Source organism: Molossus molossus, unplaced genomic scaffold (genome assembly GCF_014108415.1).
Source record: "Molossus molossus isolate mMolMol1 unplaced genomic scaffold, mMolMol1.p scaffold_m16_p_9, whole genome shotgun sequence".
Lineage (NCBI taxonomy): Eukaryota > Metazoa > Chordata > Mammalia > Chiroptera > Molossidae > Molossus > Molossus molossus.
The window spans coordinates 48,832,121-48,856,306 of NW_023425403.1; the positions used below are offsets into that span (position 1 = coordinate 48,832,121).

The 24,186-nt window shown below is 46.5% G+C and overlaps 1 protein-coding gene across 2 annotated transcripts in view; it reads right to left on the reverse strand.

The window, feature by feature from the left end:
* Positions 1 to 299: 299 nt before the first annotated feature.
* Positions 300 to 24,186, reverse strand: part of STK24 (serine/threonine kinase 24) — a 112,073-nt gene continuing 88,186 nt past the window's right edge. For both annotated transcript variants that reach the window (XM_036250128.1, XM_036250129.1), the window contains exons 4-11: positions 22,524 to 22,632; positions 22,081 to 22,238; positions 14,612 to 14,797; positions 11,080 to 11,225; positions 8,966 to 9,095; positions 7,617 to 7,685; positions 5,212 to 5,348; positions 300 to 662 (exon numbers count right to left, since the gene is read on the reverse strand). In XM_036250128.1, coding sequence (XP_036106021.1) covers positions 626 to 662; positions 5,212 to 5,348; positions 7,617 to 7,685; positions 8,966 to 9,095; positions 11,080 to 11,225; positions 14,612 to 14,797; positions 22,081 to 22,238; positions 22,524 to 22,632 — 972 coding nt within the window. In that variant the 3' untranslated portion in view covers positions 300 to 625. The remainder of the gene's footprint in view (positions 663 to 5,211; positions 5,349 to 7,616; positions 7,686 to 8,965; positions 9,096 to 11,079; positions 11,226 to 14,611; positions 14,798 to 22,080; positions 22,239 to 22,523; positions 22,633 to 24,186) is intronic.

The window sequence follows — 24,186 nt, forward strand, 5'->3', positions numbered from 1 at the left end:
ACTGGTCACATAATTCAAAATTTACATGTAATAAAGGCAAGGCAATAGACTCAAGTTATGGCCTGTCAAATATTTACTCCACTGACATTATCTACAGAAGCACTTGGCCAATTTGTACACAGTGATTCTTTATGCACGCCAAAAGGGTTTCCGTAAAAATGACACTATATACAGTTCTGTACACTGATCCGCCAGCGCGATTCTCCATCTCCCAGGGAGGGAGCACAACTTAAAGCAGGATACCTGAGGTTTCATTTCTTCAGTTGCCTTATCATAATCCCAAATATACATTTCAGGGTTTGTTTTGTTTGTTTTTAAAGACACTTTCCTTGATATGTGCACTATGGTTAAAATTAAAAACAAGAATAATAAAATAAAATGATCGCTGGAAGAAGCTGACCCCCCACCCCATCTAGAGACCTATCTGGCCAAGGCCAGCGAGGAAGGATCCGTGGCCCCGGACGGTCAGCCTCAGCGGGGACAGCCCTCAGCGGGGACAGCCCTCAGCGGGGACAGCCTCAACGGCGCAGCTCTTCAGCGGAGTCAGCAAAGGCTCTCGTTGACTTTTTAAGAGGAGCAGGATGAAGAAGAAAGAAAAAACAAAACCCCAAATGCCAAAGGAATTTCAGTGGGATGAAGTTCCTCCACCACTGAGAGAATATCTAGAAAAACAACAGAGAGAAATAGAAGTAAATAAATGTTATTTCTCTAAATTAAAAAATAAATTTGCAAAAATTCAAACAATAACCAAAATCCTAACTTTTACAGACACTCCCAAGTCATTAAGAACAAAAAAATATGAAGCAACTATCAATGGATTATTATATAAAGAATTCATAAAAATTAAGAAAATCATGATTAACATAAGCATTTTCACAGACAGGTTAAATTCAGCCACTAAAGAACCAAAAGTATGTAATAAAAAGAATGTGGCCCTGGCCAACTGGTTCTGCTCAGTGGTTAGAGCAAAAGCCCATGGACTGGAGAGTCTCAGGTTCAATTCCCGGTCAGGGGCATGTACCTATCTGGGTTTCGAGTTCGATCCCTGGCCCAGGAGGGGTTGTGCAGGAAGTAACCAATCAATATGTCTCTCTCATATCAATGTCTCACTTTTCCTCCCTCCCTCCCTCCCTCCCTCCCTCCAAGAATTAATGGGAAAATATCCTCGGGTGAGGATTAACAACAACAAAGTGACAAAGTGGTTCAGACTTCCAGGAGAGAGAAAAGATATGAACAGAACAGTAAGTGATATACTTTTGCTTACTATCAAATTGGAAATTCAATAAAACCCAAAGACAGTAAGATTTCAGGGATGCACAGACATGGCTGGTTTAAGTACCTGTGCAAGAAACCCTTTTGGCCACAAAAATACTGACGCTTGTTCAGGCAATCCACTTCCTGAAATGGTCGGTCTCTCAGCGTATTTTTGTAATTTTAATAATTAGGAAGCACTCTGATGTCCAACAACAGAGAAATGGTTAAGTAAATAAAGCAAATGAACAAAATAACATTAGAAATTGTAATTATATTTAAGCAATATAAAATCTATACACAAGTTAATAATGTGTGCGCAAAATTATACACACAGTTTTACAATTGCTTTATCCTAAAAACATACAAAAGAAATATCCAAAAAATTATGTGTGCACTATGGTTTTCAGAAATGTAAAAAGTCAGTAAGTTCATTATATATATATTTATATATATATATATATAATTGAAGGCAATGTACCCAAAATGATGATAATGGTAATCGGGTTAGTGTTGGGATCATGTATATTTTCTTCTGTTTTCCAGTAATTCCACACTACTGTCTTGCTTTGAAAGACAAAAAAAGGTGGACATGGGTGGGAGGTCCCCTCATGGCCAAGATCCCTCAGACACCTCAAAACTGACCCAGTCACAGCAGATGAGTGACCGTAAATATTCCAGCCTAGAACGCCTCTCCCCAGGTGTTCATCACACTCGCACTCTCCCAGAGAACAGTGGTTACACAAGATCCTCTTGAAAAGCATGCTTTAGCCACAGATCCTGAGACACACTTTTCAAGACACATAAATGACTCAGTCCCGGGAGGAGCAGATCCCCACAGTGATTCAAACTAAGACATACAAGAAGCCTTCGAAATATTTCAGACAAAAGTCAGTCTCGTTTTTGAGGTGATACATTGAACTAAGGCATTTGGGAATTAAGTAAGAAGCATGAGGGGGCCTCTGTGGTTTGGCAGCATCTTTGGGGGGGGGGGCACAGGAAGAGCTTGGGGAGCCCGGCAGAGTAAACGGACAGTACCAGCCAGGCCTGCAAGAAGCAGATAAGGACCCCAGAAGCAGGGTCACTTGATGGCTCAGGAGGAGAGAGGGTTCGCACATCACAAAGGAAAGAAAAACAAGAGAATGGTCTGGAGAAGGAAGAAAGAAAGAATGCTGAGTCAGGACGCCTGCCGCATCGCTGGAAAGGAAAACCTCACACATAATGTGGACAGCAGGCAGTTATATTTGCATTATACATGGCTGCTGAGCACCTGGAACGTGGTGAGTTCACATCCAGATGTGCTGTAAAATGTAAACACACACTGGAGTGTAAAGACTTAGTACTAAAATGAATATGAAGTACCTTACTGATACACTGTTTATATTGATTACATGTTAAAATAAGATTTTGGATACAGTGGGTTAAAAATATATATTATTAGCCCTGGCCGGTTTGGCTCAGCAATTAGAGAGTCGGCCCACAAAGCAATGACTCTCAGGTTTGATTCCAGCCAAGGGCATATACCTCAGTAGCAGTTCATCCCCGGCCCTGGTTGGGGTCATGTGGGAGGCAACTGGTCAATGTGTCCCTCTCACGTCAATGTTTCTCTCTCTCTCTTTCTCTCTCTCTCCCCTCCTCCCTCCCACTGTCTGAAGATAAGCAGAAAAGTATCCTCTGGTGAGGATTAAATAAACACACACACACACACACAATTATAACTAATTTCACTTGCACCTTTTCTTAAAAAAAATTTTTAATACCCAAGGATTTTTTTGTAAATTGATTTTAGAGCGGGGAAGGAGGAGAGGGAGGGAATTAGGGATAGAGGGAGGGAGGGGGGAGGGAGGGAAAAAGGGAGGGCAGGGGGGGGAGAGAAGGAGAGGGAGGGAAAGAGAGAGAGAGAGAGAGAACTGAACCCGAAATCTGGGTATGTGCCCTGACCGGGAATCAAACTGCAACTTTCCAGTGTGTGGGACAACGCTCCAACTAAATGAGCCCCACCTGCCAGGACTCTGCTTTTTTTAAACATGGCTACTAGAAAATTTAAAATTCTATGTGTGGCTCACATGATCTTCCTATTAGACAGCACTGGTACAGATCAACTCATATAAGCAACTAAAGAAGGAGAACAGAGAGACAAACCAATTACACACGAACAGGCCACACCACCTGAGCCCTGCAACTGCAGGGAAATCAAGTCACATATATAAATCACTGCTAACAATTTCAGGCAATCTAGGACAATATGGAAAATGTCAGTCCTAAAAGTGACACTACAATAGCAGAAAACGAAACAAGATGAAAATGCCACTGGATTCTGGTTTAGTTCTATTTCTTTGAGATTTAAGTGTTGTTGTTTTTTCCAATGAGAAATAAATGCCACTAAAATGAGGTGTTGAAGTGATACTAAGTTTCTTTGAGAAATTAGAAAAAAGGACCATTATTAACAGCAGAGAAGCTTATGTGATAATGTAAGATACAACATTTAATAAATGTTATAGCTATGTTAGAAATTAACTGCAAACACATAATGGACAGATACACACAAACATGGTAACAACAGTGTTTGTGTGAGGATATGGTGACTTTATTGTTTTCCTTTATTTATGTAATTTATTAGTATCAAAGGGGCAGGGGTTGGGGGAGAGAACAATTCTGCCTACTGTCTCAAAATCGAAGGCAGCCAAGTCAAGTCTGTATTCTCCAGCCTAAACTTCGGAGCAAGTTAGAGCGCTGGGCTGTCTTTTACGAAGGAACCTGAGAGTTCAGGAGAACACACCTGTAGGGTCAGAGTTAAGGTTTTCTCTTGATGTCCCACAGGACATCAGGTGGCCCCTTCCATCATCACTTCTAAGTGGTAAAGGGGACCCCACATACCCCAGACTTCTTTATGTACTGACCCTTCAGAACAGACCTGCAATGCTCCTAATTCTCACCAGGGCTCAGCCATTATTAGGATGGGGCTCAGTAGCCTGAACAATGCACCTGAAGGTGAAGGTCAAAGCAGTGACAGGCCCCGTGCCCCGGGGGTACTGAAGGTTTGGGGAGTGGAGGAAAGATGAAGCCACAGAGCCGCTGGACACCACACCTCCGTTCTCTCTGAACACCCCAAATGACTGTACTTATATTGGGTGGGTGTGGGGGGAGGGCAGTCAGAGTGACCTCCTCTACAGGCTCAAGAGAGTGGGCACCTGGGCCGGTGTGGCTCAGCGGTTAGAACGGCAGCCTGCGGACCAAAGAGTCTCGGGTTCAATTCCAGTCAAGGGCATGTTCCTCGGTTGCAGTTCATCCCCGGCCCTGGTCGGGTCATGTGAGAAGCAACCAGCTGATGTGTCCCTCTCACATCGATGTCCCCCCGCCCCACTCTGTCTGAAGATAAACAGAAAAAAGTCCTCAGATGAGGATTTAAAAAATAAAATAAGAGAGTGGGTAGGGAGACCCCGTTCATTGATCCTCACCCGCGATCAGGGCCACGGTGGGGACGGGGAGCCCTGCAGGCCAGCGCAGAGCGGAGAACTGGCACGGCCACCCAAGGAAAAGCGCACACCCGCACCTCTTCTCACTGAACTCAAGCCCAAACTGCTGGCATTTTGGGACATTTGACTTTAAAACTAAATGGAGAATTACCAACAACCAGCTACGGACTAGATAATTAGGCTGCACCATCAGAGCAGATATGTGAAAGTCATTCTGCATTTGTGGCACAAAGTTCTGTGGTCCTTCCCAGTCATTTCCAGATTCGTATCTTTCATTCACACAGATTTCTTTCATTAAGAACAAGAAGGTAACAGGAACAGACTAGAAACTAAGTGTCAAACTGACAAAGGGAGGGTAGGAGGTCAGTCCATTTGCAGGTGTTCCCACACTCAGCCAACAAAAGCCCAGGACAACACAATGTGGCCTCCACGGGGCTGTCCTCCCTGGAGGCAGAGACCGTGGCTGCAGCGTGGTGGCAGTTACCTCTGGAGCCGCTGTACAAGCTGGGCCACCATGGTGTCCGAGATCCCGGGGCATGCCTCTTCTGCCAGGTAGATGGCTCCTCGCAGTTCTTCTATGGACCCCATGTTACCACCACACGCCTGGCTCTTCTCCTTCAACTTAAAAGACACAAACACGAACGGCATGACACACGAGCACCGCACCAACGAGCATCTGTTCTAGAGAGTAAACCACGTGCAGGCCTCGCAGTGGCTTCAGCGGCCACGGGCTCACCGCCCCTTCCTTTCAAGGAGCAGGTGTTTGAATGCTGAGAACACTGTTGCGTGGAAAGGACTTAGACCTACGTCACTACCTGCAGACACAGAGACAACCAGCTTCCTGTGTACCTTGTCAAATCTGATCGTGGCAGTCCGTCCCCTCTGGTTTTTTCTTTTTCCATTTCAATCGATCTTATACCAAAAACCCAATTTCAAAGTTCCTCTGCACTAGTTTCCACGCTGACGCTGCAACGTGGGCTATCCAATCTAAAGCTTACTCATGTTAACAGGCTAGTTCTTAGATGGCTACAAACTGTCTTCTGGGTCCTCTTTTCTTAAAATATTCTCGTTCACCTAAAACCTGGGGATCTGCAATGTCCCTCTTGGCACCTCTGCTCCTATGAGAAATCAGTGTCTTCAGGCACCTCCCTCATTTTAAGGTAAACTCAGTCCCTTTCAGGAATGTGACAGAAACGTACAATTTGAAACGGGAGCTGCTCCGGTCAAGGTGCAGGACTGAGAGCCACTCAGAACGGGCTCCATTTGCAGCCACAGGAAGAAGGGCATGACCTCCTCTGTCAGGAGCTCGCTCCTCAACTCCATCTCTCAGAAACCGTTTGCTTTCTGAAGCTGTTGTGAACACATGCTACCATGACACTGGGAACAGTGTCAGTCTCACTGCAGAAATAACAGTGTCTCTCCTTCTCCCTGCTACAGGACACACAGAATAACTGGCAGGACCTGGCCTATGAGTTTACCTTTAGGTTAGCTGGAAAAAATATATATATATATTGTTACATCTAGGACTCCTTAATTCTGCATAATGATTTCAGAATAGTTTCTTCATGTGCCAAATAAAACAGCTTCAGACAATGAGAAAAGACATGTCATGTCCCCTGCCTGCCGGCCTGACCCCGGAGGGTGGCAGCGGCAGGGTCCCGAGGGAGCAAGGGAGCATCTGGAAAGCCTGAAGGGCCAATCTTCCTAACAACGTGCAGGAGGGCAGAATGGGGTCTTGTGGGCACCCTGGGAAGAGCAAAGTCACTCAAGAAACCAGCCAACACCGGAGCCAGAAAGCCACACAGAGGGGCTTCCCCTTGCCCTGTGCCATTCTGTGTTCATCTAAAAACAGTGTGAGTTAACCTCAGGCCGGGCCCCAGTCTGCCGGGTTGGGGCAGGCCCTGGGCGAGCCTGTGAAGGCCGATGCTGGGGAAGGGACGGGCGCCCAGGGCAGGGGCTGGAAGAGAGCAGGATGGGCCTGGCTGAAGAACCCTGGGCACTGCCCAGGTGAAGGCCCTGTGTGGCAGAGCCTCAGGCCAAGGGAAGCGCTTCCTTCCCCCTCAGACCACCCACCTCAAGGCTGAGGGTCTCCTGACACAGCCTCCCTGGAGGGCACTGAGTCACCCCATGAAACAGAAGGTACTGACTGGTGTGACTCACCCCGAATTATCTTAGAGGTCACCTGAGCCAGGAAGGGGGCGTAAGAAAATGAAAGAAAGGGGTACTTCCAATGTTTCCCCCAATCAGATACTAATCAGATGAAGAATAATCTTCATTGTCACAAAATCTATTCTTAAAATATCTCAAAATACAGTATGCATCTAGATACCTACAGGAGGCACACACATCTCCCCGAGAAGGAACGGGGAGCCGGCGCAGGTGCAGTCATCACGGAGCCAGGGACTGAAATGGGCTGCTCAACCGGGACATGAGCCGCCCTCTGGGCTAGGCGACTACTCTGGGAGCTAAGGATTATGGGTAATCTGGGGGCTCAAGGGGAAATGTGAGAACTCCAGGGAATCTGGTGTCCCCTTTATAAGAAAAATATACTTTTTACACTGTCATAAATCTGCCTGAGGCAGACAGAGGTCAGGCTCCACCAAATACTTTTTGTTGGAAGCAGCACAACTGAAGTTACAAACCGCCTGGTAACACAGGGCCTCGGGCCGGCCACTCACGCCCTGTCCGTGCGCTCGAGGCAGTGACACAGGGGCAGTTCCCAGCAAGGGCTGGGTCCAGCGGCCTCCCAGCAGCACGAGGCACACTCTCCTGCCTGTTCTGACCTCCCAGATTCCACCAGCAACACTGTCACAGGAGGGGTGCCCTGCTCTCCGCTCCCCCAGCCTTCCCCTCCCTTTTCACCTCCCCCCAACAGAAATGGTGTCTTACCTCTGCAAACAGAGGAGAAATAATTGTAGATAAACACTGAGAGAAAGGCCTCTTTGGGATGTCTTTCATCTTGGGGGGAAAAAAAGGTCATTAGAAATATCTGACATTCACACTTGCAAGAATTCAATAAACTTCAGATAGGTGTTATCCAAGCAAAATGTAATTTACGAAGTGATCCCTGGTAAGTCTAGCACCTATCTGACACCATACACAGCTAATACAACATTATGACTATAGTCTCTCTGCTGTGCTTCATATCCCAGGACTATTTTATAACTGCCAGTTTGTACTCCTTGATCTCTTCACATTTTCACTCAGCCCCCCCCCCCCCCAACCTTCCTTCTATCTGGCAACAATCAGTTTGTTCTGTTTGTTCTCTTTTGTTCATTGTCCCCAACCCTCCTTCCATCTGTTATTTTGTTCATTTATTTTGTTTTTTCCAGATTCTCTATGTAAGTGAAATCATGTGGTTATTTGTCTTTCTCTGACTTATTTCATTTAGCATAAACACCCTCTAAGTCCATCCATGTTGTCACAAATGTTAAGATTTCATTCTTTTTCATGAGTGACTAATAGTTCATTGTATGCATGTACGACATCTTCTTTATCCATTTGTCTAATAACAGGCACTTGGGTTGCTTCCATATCTTGGCCATTATAAATAATGGAGTGCATAAATGGAGTGCATAATAGGAGTGCATATAGTCTTTCAAATTAGTGTTTTGGATTTCTTCAGATAAATACCCAGAAGGGGAACTGCTAGATCATATAGTAGTTCTATTTTAATTTTGTTGAGGAACCTCTATACTGTTTTTCACAGTGGCTGCTCCAATCTGCAATCCCACCAACAGGGCACGAGGGCTCTCCCTTTCCTCCACATCCTCGCCAACCTTGTGGATTTACTGATGACAGCCATTCTATCAAGTGTGAGATGATACCTCATTGTCCTTTTAGTGATTTTAAATAAAACGTAATCCCAAAATTCTAGTACCTTATATGAATAACCCTATATGCAAAGCAGGACTATGTCTACTGTATACAGAGCTAGAAAGCCATCTCATGTGTGAAACCCCACCCTACTCCCACACCCCATGACTCCCACTGTATGTCCAAGTGTTAGGAAATGCTGACTCCACAGCAGGACAGGCCTACAGAGGGCAGAAATTAGGCCTGACTGAGTAATCACACAGAACACAATCTCTTGCTCTGCCAGTTCACTGACAGCAAAATTCCAGAACAGGCTCCCATGAGGGACCACCCTGCCCACGGACACAGAGGCCTCACAGAAAAGCAACTGAAAATGCAGCTGACTGATGACATGTAAGTCCTGCTAGGACCAGCAAACGTACCTTATTTCTTTCTAAATCCGATGGCTGAAGAGCTCCATTCTCGAGATTCTTCGGATCTTTCTCTCGGATCGTGAAGATCCAGTCCCCAGAGTCGCTGCCTCCAGATGCCTGGCCATCCGTGTCCGTTTCCCTTAACACAGAGGCAGGAGACTTGTGAGTGAGCTTGCTCTGCGGGGCTCAGACTCACGCAGGAGCCCCCAGGCGGCCTCTCAAACCCCAGCTGAGCCCTCAGCGCTGCCCCCTGCATGCCCTCTGTCTCACCCTCACACTCCACACTGACTTCCACCTTCTCCACTCCCAGTCCCTCCAGGGCTCCAGAAGGCAAGCCAGCCTCCTGCCACACAGAGAGGTTCCCGTAACTTCCCACAGTGCCAGCTGCATCCACACCCATCCCTTGTACCCTCTTCAGGTGGAAGGCAGCGTCCCTTCTCCTGTAGAGCAACCCTCTACTCCACTGACAGCTCCTCGCCCTTGGACTTTCCTACCCTTAGGCTCCTTCACACCCAAGATTCAAAATGCACTCCTTTAGCTCACGCAACACCACCGCCCATCTACCTACCGCCAGTCCCTCCGCCACATTTCTTGGATGTTAACTACACTCATTGCCTCCATTTCTTACCTTCCACTCCCTCTAAAACAACCTAACCCTGAAACTACTATGACCTAGGCCATCAAAAGAGTTACTGGTCAAGCCCTGGCAGATTTGGCTCAGTGGTTAGAGCGTCGGCCTGTGGACAGGAGAGTCCTAGGTTCAGTTCCCGCTAAGGGCACGGACCTCGGTTGCAGTTTGTCCCCGGCCCCGGTTGGGGTCATGTGGGTGGCAACCACTTGATGTGTCTCTCTCACATCCATGTTTCTCTCTCTCTCTCCCTCCCACTGTATCTGAACAAAAAATGGAAAAATGTCCTCAGAGGATTAAAAAAAAAGGAGTTACTAGACAGTCCTTCACCTGCTTCAACCTCAGCAGCAAATGATCCTGCAGACCACACCCTCCTCCTTTAGACTCTCCAGACCCCTGGGCCACACTATGTCCAAATTTCTTCTGACCCATGTCATTCACAGGGTCATCCTTTATGCTGGCATTTCCTAGGACTTGGTCCTGAGCCTCAGGCCCTTCTCTCTGCAGATACGCTGTGAAGGACCCATCTGTGCCCACAGCTCCAGTGACCACTGACGGGGTAGTGCCTCTAAACCTGCATCATCTGCCAAGACGTCAATCCCAACGCCACTCAACTCGACACACCCCCTTGGACATCCTACCAGCAACTCGAACATGTCCCACACCAAACTGTTTCCTCCCCAGACCAGCCTCTTCTCCAGTGTCGCCATCTCAACGGCACGCACCACACTGCTGCAGCCTGAACTGTCTCCTCCGCCTTTATCCAAAGCCATGGCCACATTCAGACTCCCTGTTCATCTTTCCATCCCCACCGCTACGACCCTAATTTCTCAACTCCACAACCTCAGCAATTCCTAACCAGTGGTGGTCATTCTTGGCTTTATAATGGAATCACCTGGGGACCTTGAACACACACTCGGATTCAACTGGCCTGGCTTCCTGTCCTGTCCTGCGTCGAGCCGGCAGTCCGGCTGCCTTGCCCTGACACTGCAACGGCTTCCAGACCCAGCTCGAGTCTCCCAGCTAGCACACTTCCTAGCTGCTTCACTCGGCACCAGCTTTGCTAACTTCCTGGCATGGAGCTTTTACATTCGAAGGCTCTACCAGAACACAACACAGAATCACAAAAACATACATTTACATCTTCTTAAAATATATGTTTGAAGTAGTTTCATCTGATTAGTATTTTAAGAGCAGGAAGTGTAACAAAGGAAAAAGAAACCAGGTCTAGTTCAATTGACGAAGTTTTATCACAGACTTTATGCAGAAAAACTCCACTGGCAACAAAAAGAGGCTAAAAGACTCCCAGTGGTCCCCTACTAACCTAAGGGGGACCATCAACCTGGATATCTTTAGGAAAAAATAACAAAGCCCACCCCAAAGAAGAGACCAGACCAGACAGACAACTCCCAATGCCAGCGGCCCAGGCACAGAGCGGCCACAGGCACGCGACCCGGGCTGCTCGCCCACACGTGGCGCAGGCCAAGCGACTTACGTGTCCGAGTCTTCCGAGCTGGAGTCCTCGTGGCTCTGCTCAGCCTTCCACCTCTTGTACCTGTCGATGAGCTCCGTCAGGTACGACGTTTTCTTTGCGTTGCGAATTATAAACTTGTGCTTCAGTAACTCCTTAGCAGTGGGTCTCTGGGGGACAAACCACCAAAGGAAACCGAAAAAATGGGATGAAGTCCCTGCATTCTACTTGATTCCAAAGATCAGACTTCTTTCTCAAAGTGTCAAATAGCCACACGAATATCTAGATCCTTCTACTTCAAATAGCCACTCAGCACCCATGGTTGGGACTCTGTACAGCGTGGACGTAACGTTTAGTATCTAACATTAAATTCTCAGAAAACCATCCAATACAAGCAAGAGAACTTCCCCCAGAGAAAAGCATTTACCTAGAAAATGCTCCAGAGAATTTCACAGAAATCACTCAAAAAAGCTAGAGTATTATCTTCTAGTTTTTTTTTTTTTATTTTAAGCTGGGAACTCTTTCCATTTTTTATTATTTTTTTAATTAACTTATTTTTGTTATAGATGTTTCTCCTTTTTCTCTGCTGACACCCTCCTCCCAATCCCACCCACCACCAAGCATTGTTGTCTATGTCCATTGGTTACGCTTTCATGCATATAAGTTCTTTGGTTTATCTCATCTCCACACCCCCCCCCCCAATCTCCTAGTTTTTATAAAACATTCTATTGCAAATGCTGACAAGAGAAAAAACATGTTTGGTATGACCTTGTTAACTTTCTACATTAATATTTGGCTCCACCCCACAAAACAAAACAAAACAAAAAAAATTCATTTGGATCCATCTAGAAAGGAACCAGGATACACCCTTTTCTTGGTTGCTAACAGAGCACTTGAGTTCATCCAGCTCCCAACTTAGAAATGCTCTTTCCTTGTGATCGAGGTGAGGGCTTCATCCAGGCCCTGGGCTCAGGATGGCCACAGCCAGATAGCGCGCTGTGAACCTGGCCGACCGCTCTGCCCCTGAGGTTGGGAAAACCAATTACAGGGAGCATGCTTCCCAAGGAAGCTGAGTGATGCCCAAATCGGAGCAGGCAGAGGGAACACACAAACCACATGAGTCAGACTAAACTCCCAGTTATTTCGAAATACTAAAGCTTTATAAACAGGAGCTAGGCATGTTTCTCACATTCAAGCTTATGAAAAACCTGGGCCAGCTCAGATATTTCTCACACCCTATCCACGTGACTGTGAATCCCCAACTATCTCACAAGGGCTTGCATCCTTCTCTCAGTGCATCTAGGGTTCAGGGCATCTGGGGTCCAGGCAGGGGCACTGGGCAGGTAGGCCAATACTGGAAGTATGTTTTTTTTATCCTCACCCAGGGACATTTTCCACTTCTGTTCAGAAGAGTGGGAGGAAGAGGGAGAGAGAGAGAGAGAGAGAGAGAGAGAGAGAAACATCAATGTGAAAGGGACACATCAAGTGGCTGCCTCCCACATGATCCCAGCCAGGGCCAGGGACAAATCACAACCAAGGTACGTGCCCTTGACCAAAATTGAACCAGTGACTCATTGGTCCATGGGCCGATGCTCTAACTGCTGAGCCAAACCGGCCAGGGCTGGAAGTATGCTTTTAATGGGAAGGTGCACATGTGTGTGGGTGTGTCTTGGGCGATGGTGCCATGTGACTAGGAGCTGACATCACGATGTGAAGTTCAGAGCCTTATGGCCGTGCAGAACAACATCCCCTAGAGGAGTTCAGAATAGGCTGCACTCCCCACTTAATTCCTTTACCAAAACCAACATGTTAGAAAACCATGGTGCTCTTGTGAAAGTAATCATCTGTTTTTAGATGAGTTCATGAAAAGGGAGGGTTCAGCTAACCATGCTGGAAAATTCATAAAACAAGGCCCTAGCCAGTCTGGCTAAGCGGTTAGAGAGTTGGCCGGCAGATCAAAGGGCCGTGAGTTCAATTCCTGGTCAAGGGCACATACCTGGGTTGCAGGTTTGATGCCTAGCCCTGGTTGGGGTTGTGAGGGAGGCAACCAATCAATGTGTCTCTCTCACATCAATGTTTCTTTCTCTCTTCCTCCCTGCCTCCCACTCTGTTTAAAAATCAATAAAAAAATATCCTTGGGTGAGGATTAACAGCAACAACAACAACAAAAAACAACAACAACAAGGTCATATGGTGCTATATACAACATCAAAATACACAGATGACTTTCAAAACTATTTTCCCGCCTGGTCGGTTTGGCTCAGCGGTTGGAGCATCGGCCTGCGGTCCGGAGAGACCCAGGTTCGGTTCCTGCTAAGGGCATGTACCTCAGTTGCAGTTTGTTCCCAGCCCTGGTTGGATCGTGCGGGTGGCAACCACTCGATGTGTCCCTTTCACGTTGAGGTCTCTCTCTCTCTCTCTCTCTCTTCCTCTCTCCCCCTCCCACTCTATCTGAACAAAAAGTGAAAAAATGTCCTCGGGTGAGGATAAAAAACAAACAAACAAACAAAAAAAACCATTTCCTAATTCAGAGAGAAAATTAGGCTAAAGTGATATTGTCGTTACTGCTACATGGCTCTGCTCGAGTCGATCAAACATAAAGAAGAGATGGAGGTGGGGCGGGGACTGGCTGGTAGGGCTCAGTGGACTGAGTGTCATCCCATGGACTGAATGAATGGTCCAGATTCGATGCCTGGTCAGGGCACGTGCCCAGGTTGCGGGCTTGATCCCCACTAGGGGGCGTGCAGGAGGCAGCCGACTGATGTTTCTCATTGATGTTTCTATCTCTCTCTCCCTAAAAGAATCAATAAAAACATATTTAGAGAGGAAAAAAAAGGAAGAGGGGAAGCAAAGTAGGTGGCTTATTTCTATTTTATTTGCCTTTTCTTTTCTGACACATTCCAAGAAGAAACTGAAAACATTTACTTTAAAAAAGATTTAGCCATTCTGCCCTGGCCGGTTTGGCTCAGCGGTTAGAGCATTGGCCAGTGGACCAAGCAGGTGCGGGTTCAATTCTGGTCAAGGGCATGAACCTCGGCTGTGGTGCAGCCCCTGGCCCTGGTCAGGGTCATATGGGAGGCAGCCAATCGATGTGTCTCTTTCACATCAATGTTTTTCTCTCTCTCTGTCTCCCTCCCTTCCACTCTTATCTGAAGATAAATGGAAAAATATCCTCAGGTGAGGACTTTAAAAAAAAAATTTAGCCATTCTTTTTGTGGCTAGACCTTGCAATTATTAAAAATAACTTAATAGTTTATAGCCTGACCTTCCAGAAATATTAAAAACTTGGGACTACACATAATTAAGGAGAATAGTCTTCAAGATCAATGAGGTATGAGACGCTAAAAAATCTGAAAAAAACAAATTCTAATCCTTCAAAGATAAAATAACAATAAAAACATATCTGCAATGCAAAGAAATCAATCATACCCATTTAGAAAAAAACAAAACAAAACAAAAGAGACTGTGAAGACAGCTGACCTTAGTGCTAAGGAAACCCCAGTGAGATCTAGACCAGGCCGGCCGTACAGGAAGAGGTGCCCGCCCTGAAACTCACAAAGCTCGGCTCCTTGTTCAAACAGGCCTCGACAAACTCCTTGAGGGGTTTGCTGTAGTTTCCTTCCAGCGTCGGGGGGTTGTTCTTTGGAATGAGGAATAAAACCTTCATGGGGTGCAGCTCAGAATGAGGTGGTTCCCCTTTTGCAAGCTCTATAGCGGTTATGCCCAGGGACCAGATGTCTGCCTGTAATAAAAAGAATCTTTAGAGACCAAGCAGGAGTAAATTCAAATAAATATACTTCTTAGGACAAAAAATGCATCTCAATGCATTTTTAAGGTTTTAAAAACATTATTTTAAACTGAAAATAAAAAAGATAAGCTTTTCGGTTATTTCAAAATAGGCAATACACAAGAGGAAAGTTAATATACCAAACATCTATCTCTGCACTGAAGATGGCTTTTACGATTGGCGGTCTTCCGCTCAGAGGCATAACGCACTCACTGTTAACCGAAGTCCTTGCGTCAGCCAGCGGGACAGGCAATCAGTGAGCAAAGGTGCAGATCTGGGCGTGGAGGCGGTTTGCCAGTCAAGCAATGCTTAGAACTAATGTAAACGCCAAAGTCCTGGGACATTCAACAGAACATCAAACCTACCAGCCCAGTTCCCACCTGTAAAACGGGGATTATGACAAGTGGCTGCGCAAGGTGCCTAACACGGCACCCAGGACACAGCGCTCGAACAGACAGGTGCAGACACTTGTACAGTGTACCCCATACACCTAGCACATGAATGTCATGAGTAACACTTACCATACAAGTTTTAGCTATTATTCACCATAGTACATAATAGATGGAAAAGTCATGACATTTTCCCCAAGTCCTTCAGTTTGCCAATATATTAACTTTTTACTATACATCAACATTTAAAATTCACAATAATTCCTTATCATGTAATAAATATTATGTAATAACTCAATACAATGTAATAATTAAATTTTCTCAACTGTTCAAAAGTCATGGTTGGTTTATTTGATTCAGGATCTAAACAAGATCCTTATGTTGCCATTGTTAGGTGGCCTAAGGCTCTTTTAACCCACAACAGTTCATTCCTACATCTTCCCAGTGTCAACGACTTTAAGAAATAGGCCCAAATTCCGGATTAGTTTGTTTTCTTCCTGGTGTCATTCAGTGTGTTCTTCTACTCCTGTATTCCCTGTCAAATATCCAATAGGTTAATTAAATCTAGAGGCTTGGTTAGATTCACTGTTGGCAGGAATCAGGAGGTGCCATGTGGGGGCACCCAGCATCCAGATGCCTGACCCCCCTCCTGCCCAGCACACGCTTGTGGCCCCGCAGGGGGCAAAGGGGCCCAACCTCCACTGTATTCAGTCTAGTACAGCTTCTCTGCTCTTGTCACTGTACACTGTAAACCCGTCATAATGCCGGGCAATGAAGTGAGGACCTAAAACATCTCTCACACTCACCCCACAACAAGGACATGGAAAGTATGAAACCCTGTTCTGGTCACCGCAGGGCCCAGACATTCCACCTTTAACAACATGGGGAGGACTCAGCATGTTCCTGCAATCTGAGCACGAGAAACCCTCACCACCCTCTCCCCAGCACATACATGCCATGCCTACCACATACTCCATTTCCTCTTGTTCTCAGGGAAGGAGGGAATGAGCAAGCCTTGTTCTAAATTACCTGTACTACATTTCACTGAAGGGCTAGATGAAGTTGTATCAGAAGTAATAGGCTATTTTCCTTCCATCTGCAACCTGCACTCTGCTTTATTTTACATGTGTATTACTTTAAAAATCAGCAAAATGTGACTTATTCCAGAAACCCTCCCCCCAAGAGGAGGAAGAAGGGTGCAAGGAGTGTGCCAGCAATGAGCACCGGTCACTGTGCAGTGGCAGAAGGACATGACTAGTGTGCAGGTACCAGGGTGATGTACAAGAACAGAAGAGGCAGAGAGGATGAAAATCGTGACTCTCGTCTGGCAGCAGCCCTTTGCCCATCAGGTCCTTCCTCAAGTCTGCATGGTTCCCATCGGTCCGCAGCTCTAGGCCTCTTGGATTTCACCAGAACTGCTGCTGTTGGCAAAGCCCCACTACCTGACACCAGTCTGCCTCCCACCGAACAGATGCAGGACCCCTGTCCAGATGACCTCTGATGGATACACCTCCGGACCCCTACATGCCTTGTTACCACTTAAACCCACTCCGTGGCTAGAAGGCCCAGGCAATGCTGGCGCCCGTCACGGGATGCCCCGGCATCACTGCCTTCAGTGGTCCAAGGGTGCTACTGGGCTCCAAGTCAATAAGCAAACAGGCAGCAAGACTCAGAGGACCTGGCACCTGCTTCCAGCTGCCAGGAAGGACCAACTGAAGTTAACCAAGGAAACAGCATTCCCAGCCCCACCTGTTACATAGCTCAGAGTCTTCAGAGAAGAGGCACAGGTATCACTCACTCACCTGTTTCTCTGGGACAGTCGCCAACAGAGCCTTGTCAAGACAAAACAGGTGCCATCCTCCCAGGCAGCCAGCCCAGCCAGGAACTGGAGTGTCAGCCCAGCCTCTCAGGGCCCTTCTCTGAATCCTCCTAAATCACCAGGTGCCAGTTATGTGGCTCCTGACATCTCGGCGCCCTGGATCAGCCCTCTGGAACTCCCGACCTGGCTTAGCTCAGAGCTGCTCTCTCTGGGGACTTCCGTAGGGAGCTCCTAAGTGTCTTCCTGACTGCAGGCTCCCTCTGCAGACATCTAACATCCTCCTGACTGATTTGGAAACCTTGACTGGTACTAGAATAAATGGCAAGCAATTTGGCATCACATATCAAAAGCCATAAAAATATCCAAACTTGTTAAAACCAATTAATTCCACTTCTAGGAATATATCCTAAATAAATACATTTAGATTTAGAGCGTGGCACATGCTGTCAAAACTACTCGATGGCAGCATTGCTAAGGCTGAACCTTGGAAGAATGACTACGCTGCCGTTGCACATCAGCTACTAAAGGACCACGCACTCAACAACAGTGACATTGATCAGGAATCACAAACATAGCTGAGTCTGTCTATGAGTATACAGGAAATACGGTGTCAGACTAGTGTCTGCGTTTTAAAATATAAGTTACGTGGGAGAAGGGCAGTCTTTTCCAAGCAATTAAAATTCAAGTATACGGAGAGACCTGTTTCACTGTCATGAAAGACATGAAATTAGATACTGAGAGAGAACAAGCAGTGGTTTTCAATATGAGTGCAAGTCCAAAGCTGTGAGGGGCTGGTGCCGTGCACTGCAGACATTTGTGAACAGATGTCTTCCTATGCGGACAGTTCTAGGTAGCACCACCCAGAGTATCTGTTACTGATGATCAAGGACTCCTCAATGGGGGCTGGAAGTTGAGTGGGGTGCTTGCTACTAATACACAACATTCTAAATCTCTGCAATGCCAATCTTTGCCGTCTTTAAGTATAAGTAAGCTGGCTACAAATCTACAGACAATTCAATTTGAGTGGTATGAAAAATTATGCACAGAAATATTCTAGAAGGAACTGCAGTCAACTCTATAATCAAGAGGAACCGGGTGAAAACCCGAGGAGAACCCCAAATCACAGTCAAAACACAGCTCAAAATGGACTTTAATATAAACGATTTACTTAATTAGATGCAATACTTAGAAACACATTTACAAGCAGCATCTAGAGGTATAAAAATCATTTGAGCTACACAGCAATTATATGGCTGATCCAAAAAGGTGCAATCATTACCACGTGCTAAAATAAAGCCTGCTGTTGGATGCTGTTCCCCTTCACGTCCTTCCCCCACCTCCTGAACCTGAACAGGGACCAGGGAGGCCCGCTGGTTAGGTACCAGGACGGGGAGGGCCCGCCTGCACTGCAGTGGACAGCTAACTGTGCAGATTCCAGCAACCACTAGACTAATACCACCAGGTTTTCACTCATCTTTAACAAATTTATTTTTTTCCATCAGTACCTCACCCATTTCTACTTTTCACCATGGTTAACTGCCAACGGTTATTTCAGAGATGAGTGGACACCAAAATAACGTAGCTTGTGCTTGGATGATAGGTCTACAGAAGTTTTTCTTTTCTTTTTTTTTCTTTTATTTTCCAGATTAAAGAGCTTTTGCTGCTGTTGAGACCCAAACCAGGAAGAGCTATCTGCAAGAGAACACTGACACTGGCCCCTCCTGTCTACAGGGTGTTGTTCACTCAACAGGCAGCCGCCCTCTCCGCTCCCTCCCTGCCATGTTCTTCACCACAAGGCACAACCCCAATGGAAGCGCCGCTCCTTCCGTGCGTGGACGAGGTCTGAACACCCTTCCCTTATCTTTGAGGGGCTGAAAAGCCCTGTGTCTGACTCCTTGCCCCGCTCCTTCTGATGGCCCTCACTCAGCCCCCTGCATTCCCGCTCACCTGTTAGAGCACCTGACACCCAGTACTGCAATTACTCACTGAGGATATAAATTGTTTAGCACAGCAATGAGTAGTACAACTACAGTGAAGACTGAATGAGTACAGAGAAAAGGACACAGAACGGGAACAGTCCTTACCCACATCCAATCCATTTGCTGACAGACCATCATAATAACCTTGCAAAGGAAGGGGGGGAGAGGAAGTTCTGCAGCCCAAGACCCTGCCCTAGCATTGAAAGCAAAGGTTTCCTGGTCAGAATTTATCTGCCTTGGCACCATCTTCAAAGTCTGGGGACTTCGTAAACAAACCAAGCTACCCTAAATCACCTTAATAATAACAATTATGACAAAGGTTCTTCAGGCATAGGGACTATGATGACTTAGTGACGCTGTGCTCAGGTTAGGAACTGAGACCAACAGTAAGATGCCCTGCATGAGCAGTCAGAACACCTAAGCAGCCCAGACAAATGCCAAGGGGTCAAAGATACTGGTTTAAGAATATACTGTTAAACAAGCATCTAGACATATTCATAAAACTAAGACTTATATTCCTTTTCAGTTCAGTGAGATGAAGAGGCTAGTGAGGCAGATAAATCCTTCCCATTTCCCAGCCGACCTTCCTTTGCAAATTAGTGTGCGTATCCAAGGATGAAAGTGCTGGGACCATGCTCTCATGACCAGGGTAGGGAGCGTGCTCTCCATGACCAGAATGGAAGGGAGAACTGGAAAGAAACCAGGGTGGCCACAAAGGCCAGTGTCCCTCCAAGAACATAAACTGCCCCATCAGACAAGCCTCAGTGAGGGGAGGCAGTCACCGGAAGGGTATTTCGTACAGCAACCTCGGAGAAGACCCTCTGTCATGCATTGCTCACAACAAGAGCTGCTGGCCCAGAGTCACAACTGATGAGAGTGTATGTGACATTATCCCTAAGGCCCCAGCCTCTAGAACCCCACTTCGGATAAGCCTCAAGACTCAGGCATAGACATTAGCCTTATCTGCAATATCCACACCTCCTGGGTCAACAAATATGGGAAGCAAGTTCCACATAAACATATTTCCACACATGGTTTCCGAAAAGAGTCTTTAGAAAATTTTAAAAATAAAAAATTGTTTGAAAAAATAGAGTCACTGGGTACAATCCAAGCAAATGAAGGATTTAGGTTTTGAACTGAGCCAGAGAAAACGGTCAAGTAATTAAAGATCAGGTGAAAGTTTCTCAAGCTCCCAAACCAAGATTGCACTCTCTGTGAGTTGAGACAGCACCTTTCAGTCTACCTAAAAATAAGACTGCAACAGCCCGGCCAATGTGGCTCAGTGGTTGAATGTTGACCCATGCACCAAGAGGTCGCCGGTTCGATTCCTGGTCAGGGCACATGCCCAGGTTGTGGGCCTGATCCCCAGCGCAGGGCATGCAGGAGGTGGCCAATCGATGTTCTCTCTCATCTATGTCTCTCTCCCTCTACCTTCCTCTCTCTCTAAAAATCAATTAAAAAAAAAAAAACTTATATAAAAAGAATACTGCAACTTCTACTGATGAGATAAAAGCATTTTGATCTTGTTAAGAACTCCAGTAAAAAAGGTGGCAAAGCTCTGTGATACAGTAAAATCTTGCTGGAGAGACCCTGCACAAGGGAGAAAGACAGGGAGGGGAAAGGGCTTGGGCAGCCAGGACAATTCCGAAGAAAAACTGTGCCGTGAATAATGGCGGGTAACACTTTAAATGTCAGATCTGCTTCCTGAGGCACACGTGCCACAGCTGGTCAGCTAATTTACTAGACGGGAAGAGAATAATCAGTGTGGTATAATCAAATGAGTTAAAACATCTGCATTCTAGTCCCTACCAAAATCTAGACCTATGAACTTTAATAAATGAACTTCAGCTTAAAAAAGACAGAATAGACTGAACATGTAAGTCCCTGTCAAGGCCTAAAATGTGATTACAAGTAGCGATCGGGGCAATCCATCCACCATACGAGGCAAAGCCCTATCACGCAACAAACACACCAGAGACTACACAGCTCTGCTATCTTTGGGGTTGAGAAAGAACAGCCTGTGGGAGATGGCATTACATCAGAGACCACGGAGGCAGGGTCCCTAGGTTTTTCAGTCTATACCAAAAGTTTAAGGAAGTTGAAGGGCAACAGGGCGGAAAAAAATCGGGAAAAACTGGGAGAGGACAACAGATGACAGGTAAAAGAGGCTGGAGCCCTGGCCGTGTGGCTCTGGTTGAGCGTCATCTGGTACAACAAAAGGTTGCAGTTCGATTCCTGGTCAGGGCATAACCTAGGTTGCAGGTTCAATACCAGTTGGGGCGCATACAGGAAAGCAACCGATCAATGTTTCTCTCTCCCATCAATGTTTTTCTTTCTCTCCTTTCCCCTCTCTAAAATCAATAAGCATGTCCTCAGGTGAGGATTCAAAAAGAGAGATGTTGAAAAAAGGGAATAATAATTTTGCCTCATGTTGGTTAGGAACCTGTGAGAATATTAACAACTCTGATTTGGAACTAAAGATAATGATAGGAAGAATCTGCAGCAATCTCTAAAAGCATTATTCTGGTTTTTGCCAGCTGCTTCTCCTGTGGGATCCTCTTTCTGTACTTGTCCCTTAAACACCACTCAGAGTTCTGTCCAAGGCCCCCTTCCTCCACCCACTGCACACAGACCTCAGCTACCCCCTGTACACAAACCACACCCTGGGCCCTCTCTGCGGACCCACGTGCCGCACGCCTCTCTCTCCTGGATGCCTCCTCTACCCTGGCGCCACCCTGGCCCGCCCCTCTCCACACCCATCGCCTAGCACCCTCCTTTCTCAGTGTTCCCCACCACTGCCACCAAGCAGACCTTGTTTAAGCTAAAAACCTCATTAACTGTGGACTGGATAAATAAAGGATATTAAATGATACAGCAGGAGACAGAGAAGAAACCTGTTTTTAACCAAGGTCCAAGAATGACCTTTATGACCTACTTCAAGGTACTAGTCTTTGCTCCAACTGGATAAGCTATAAGGTGAAAAATAAGGGGTGTATGGGGGGGTGTGGGGGGGCTCTTCAGACTCAGCGAACATGAAGCATCGGCACTTACCTTGGAGTCGTAGGCCGACTGTTTAATGACTTCGGGTGCCATCCAGAAAGGGGTGCCCACGAAGGTATTTCTTTTTATCTGGGTATCTGTCAGCTGGCCTGCCACTCCAAAATCAGCCAGCTTCACCTCTCCATGCTCAGAGAGAAGAACATTGGCAGCTGCAAAGTAAAACCAAGACGCCTCTTGGTATCACCTGCTGTACTGCTCCATCCATTATCATTTAGGGAATGTTTATTCTCGCCTCAGCAGATCACGTGCTCCTCAAGAGCAGGCACAAGGGTATGCTTTTGGTCAGACGCCCCGAAAGCCACCCGCCCAGGCGTGCTGCGGGCGCTCCGCAAATGCGCACAGGACAGCCTCCCTTGTGGAGAGAAGCAGTGTGACTGCAGCCCGTTCCCACCCACTGTAGCTTTCAAAGGAATAAAAACAAGATGCCGTCTTACCTTTAATGTCTCTATGAATTTTCTTCTCTGAATGCAAATAGTCAAGTCCTTTCAGTATTTCTCTTAATATAGTAGCAATCTGAGTTTCATCTAAAGAGCCAGGTTCTAACTAACAAAACAAAAAAAAAATGTTAGTTACTTATATGATTATAAAAAGTTTAAAATGATGAAACAGAGTCAATACCCATGTTCAATGGACAATAATGAAAATCTGAAAACTTCTTTACTCCAAAACAGGCATTTTTTCCAGACAATTAAAACCAGCTTAAAGGGCCCTAAAAAACAACAGTGAAGCAGAGAAAATGACTTGGCTGAATGAAGTAAACCTGGCCAAGAATTAAAGCAGGGCCGTGGGTCGGGGAGCCCATGGTCAGCCCACTGTACCTGCGAGTTGAGCCCTAAGGGATTCTGGCCCAGAAAGCTCCTGGGACTCGCTAGGGAGGCACGAAGCAGCTTGGCTCTGCCCTGACATGTGCAGTGGCTAGCAAAACACAGCGGCCCACAAGAGAAGGTCTGGGAGCCCACTGCTTTCTGAGGCTACCCCTGCACCAGAATTTTTTAAGCCTAAAATTTACAACTTGGGAGAAGACAGCTGAAAGATCTCAATTCCTAATGATTGAGTTTTTTTTGTTACATTTTATATATGTTATATAATACAAAATACTTATTATATTATTCCAAATCAGGTAATAATTACCTCTGAAAACTTTTATTCTGAGAAACTCAAAGAAATTGATATTGGCTCCTTAATACTGGTAATTGTATAAAGATATAAGGACAGAGTGTCAAGTACACTTACACCCATTTTACAGGGGAAATCAGACAGATTCCAAAGCCCAGTTCAGACTCCGTAGCTCCTCCATTACCTGCAGAGCAGGAATTCAACCACAACTAAATAATTACATAAATTACTTCAGCAGAACAATCAGACACTCCCTAAAGAACTAATCATGGAACTGTCACAGAGAGAGGCAGAATTCTAATAACATACTGATTTTTCATCTGAACGATGGTCCTTGGTATCAGTCTCAGATCCAAGAGTGAATTCCATCAGAACCCAAATTCACACACGTGAGTCCACAGGAAGACACAACCCTGTGACAGTACTGAGTGTGCTTTAAAAAGACACATGTGCTTTAACGCAAAGGGCGTGAAAGCCAAGACCCTCCCTGTAAGGCAGAGCTCTGAGGCTCCTGCTTGCAGACAGGCAGTCCTGCTGGTGCGTGGCAGGGCCGCGGAGGGGGCAGGGCCGCAGAGGGGGCGACGGCGCCACATCAGTTGTTCACAGGGCCCAAGGCGGGGCACCCCTTCCTGCTTCCCTAGAGCTTTCGTGCCTCGAATTGCCTTCTGGTTCATGTAGCCAACTATGCTGCCTCTGCTCGTGGCCCAACCTGGCCTACACAAAAATCCACAAAGTCTGGGGGAAAGGCGGAGAGGTTCTCCTTCTCAGGGTCGGGGCTGCCTCCCGAGAGGATGGCTCACTGGGACTCCAGCCTGTCTGGCCGCAGGGCATGCCTGTGGCGGAGCAGCTCCTCTGTTCCCTCACCTGCAGAACACAGGTGTCAGACAACGTGCGCTCACTTTAGTCTTATTGTGTATTATATAAGTGCTCAGAGAAAGTCACACTGCTTGGGCCAACTAAGCTGCCAGGAAATACCCCAAA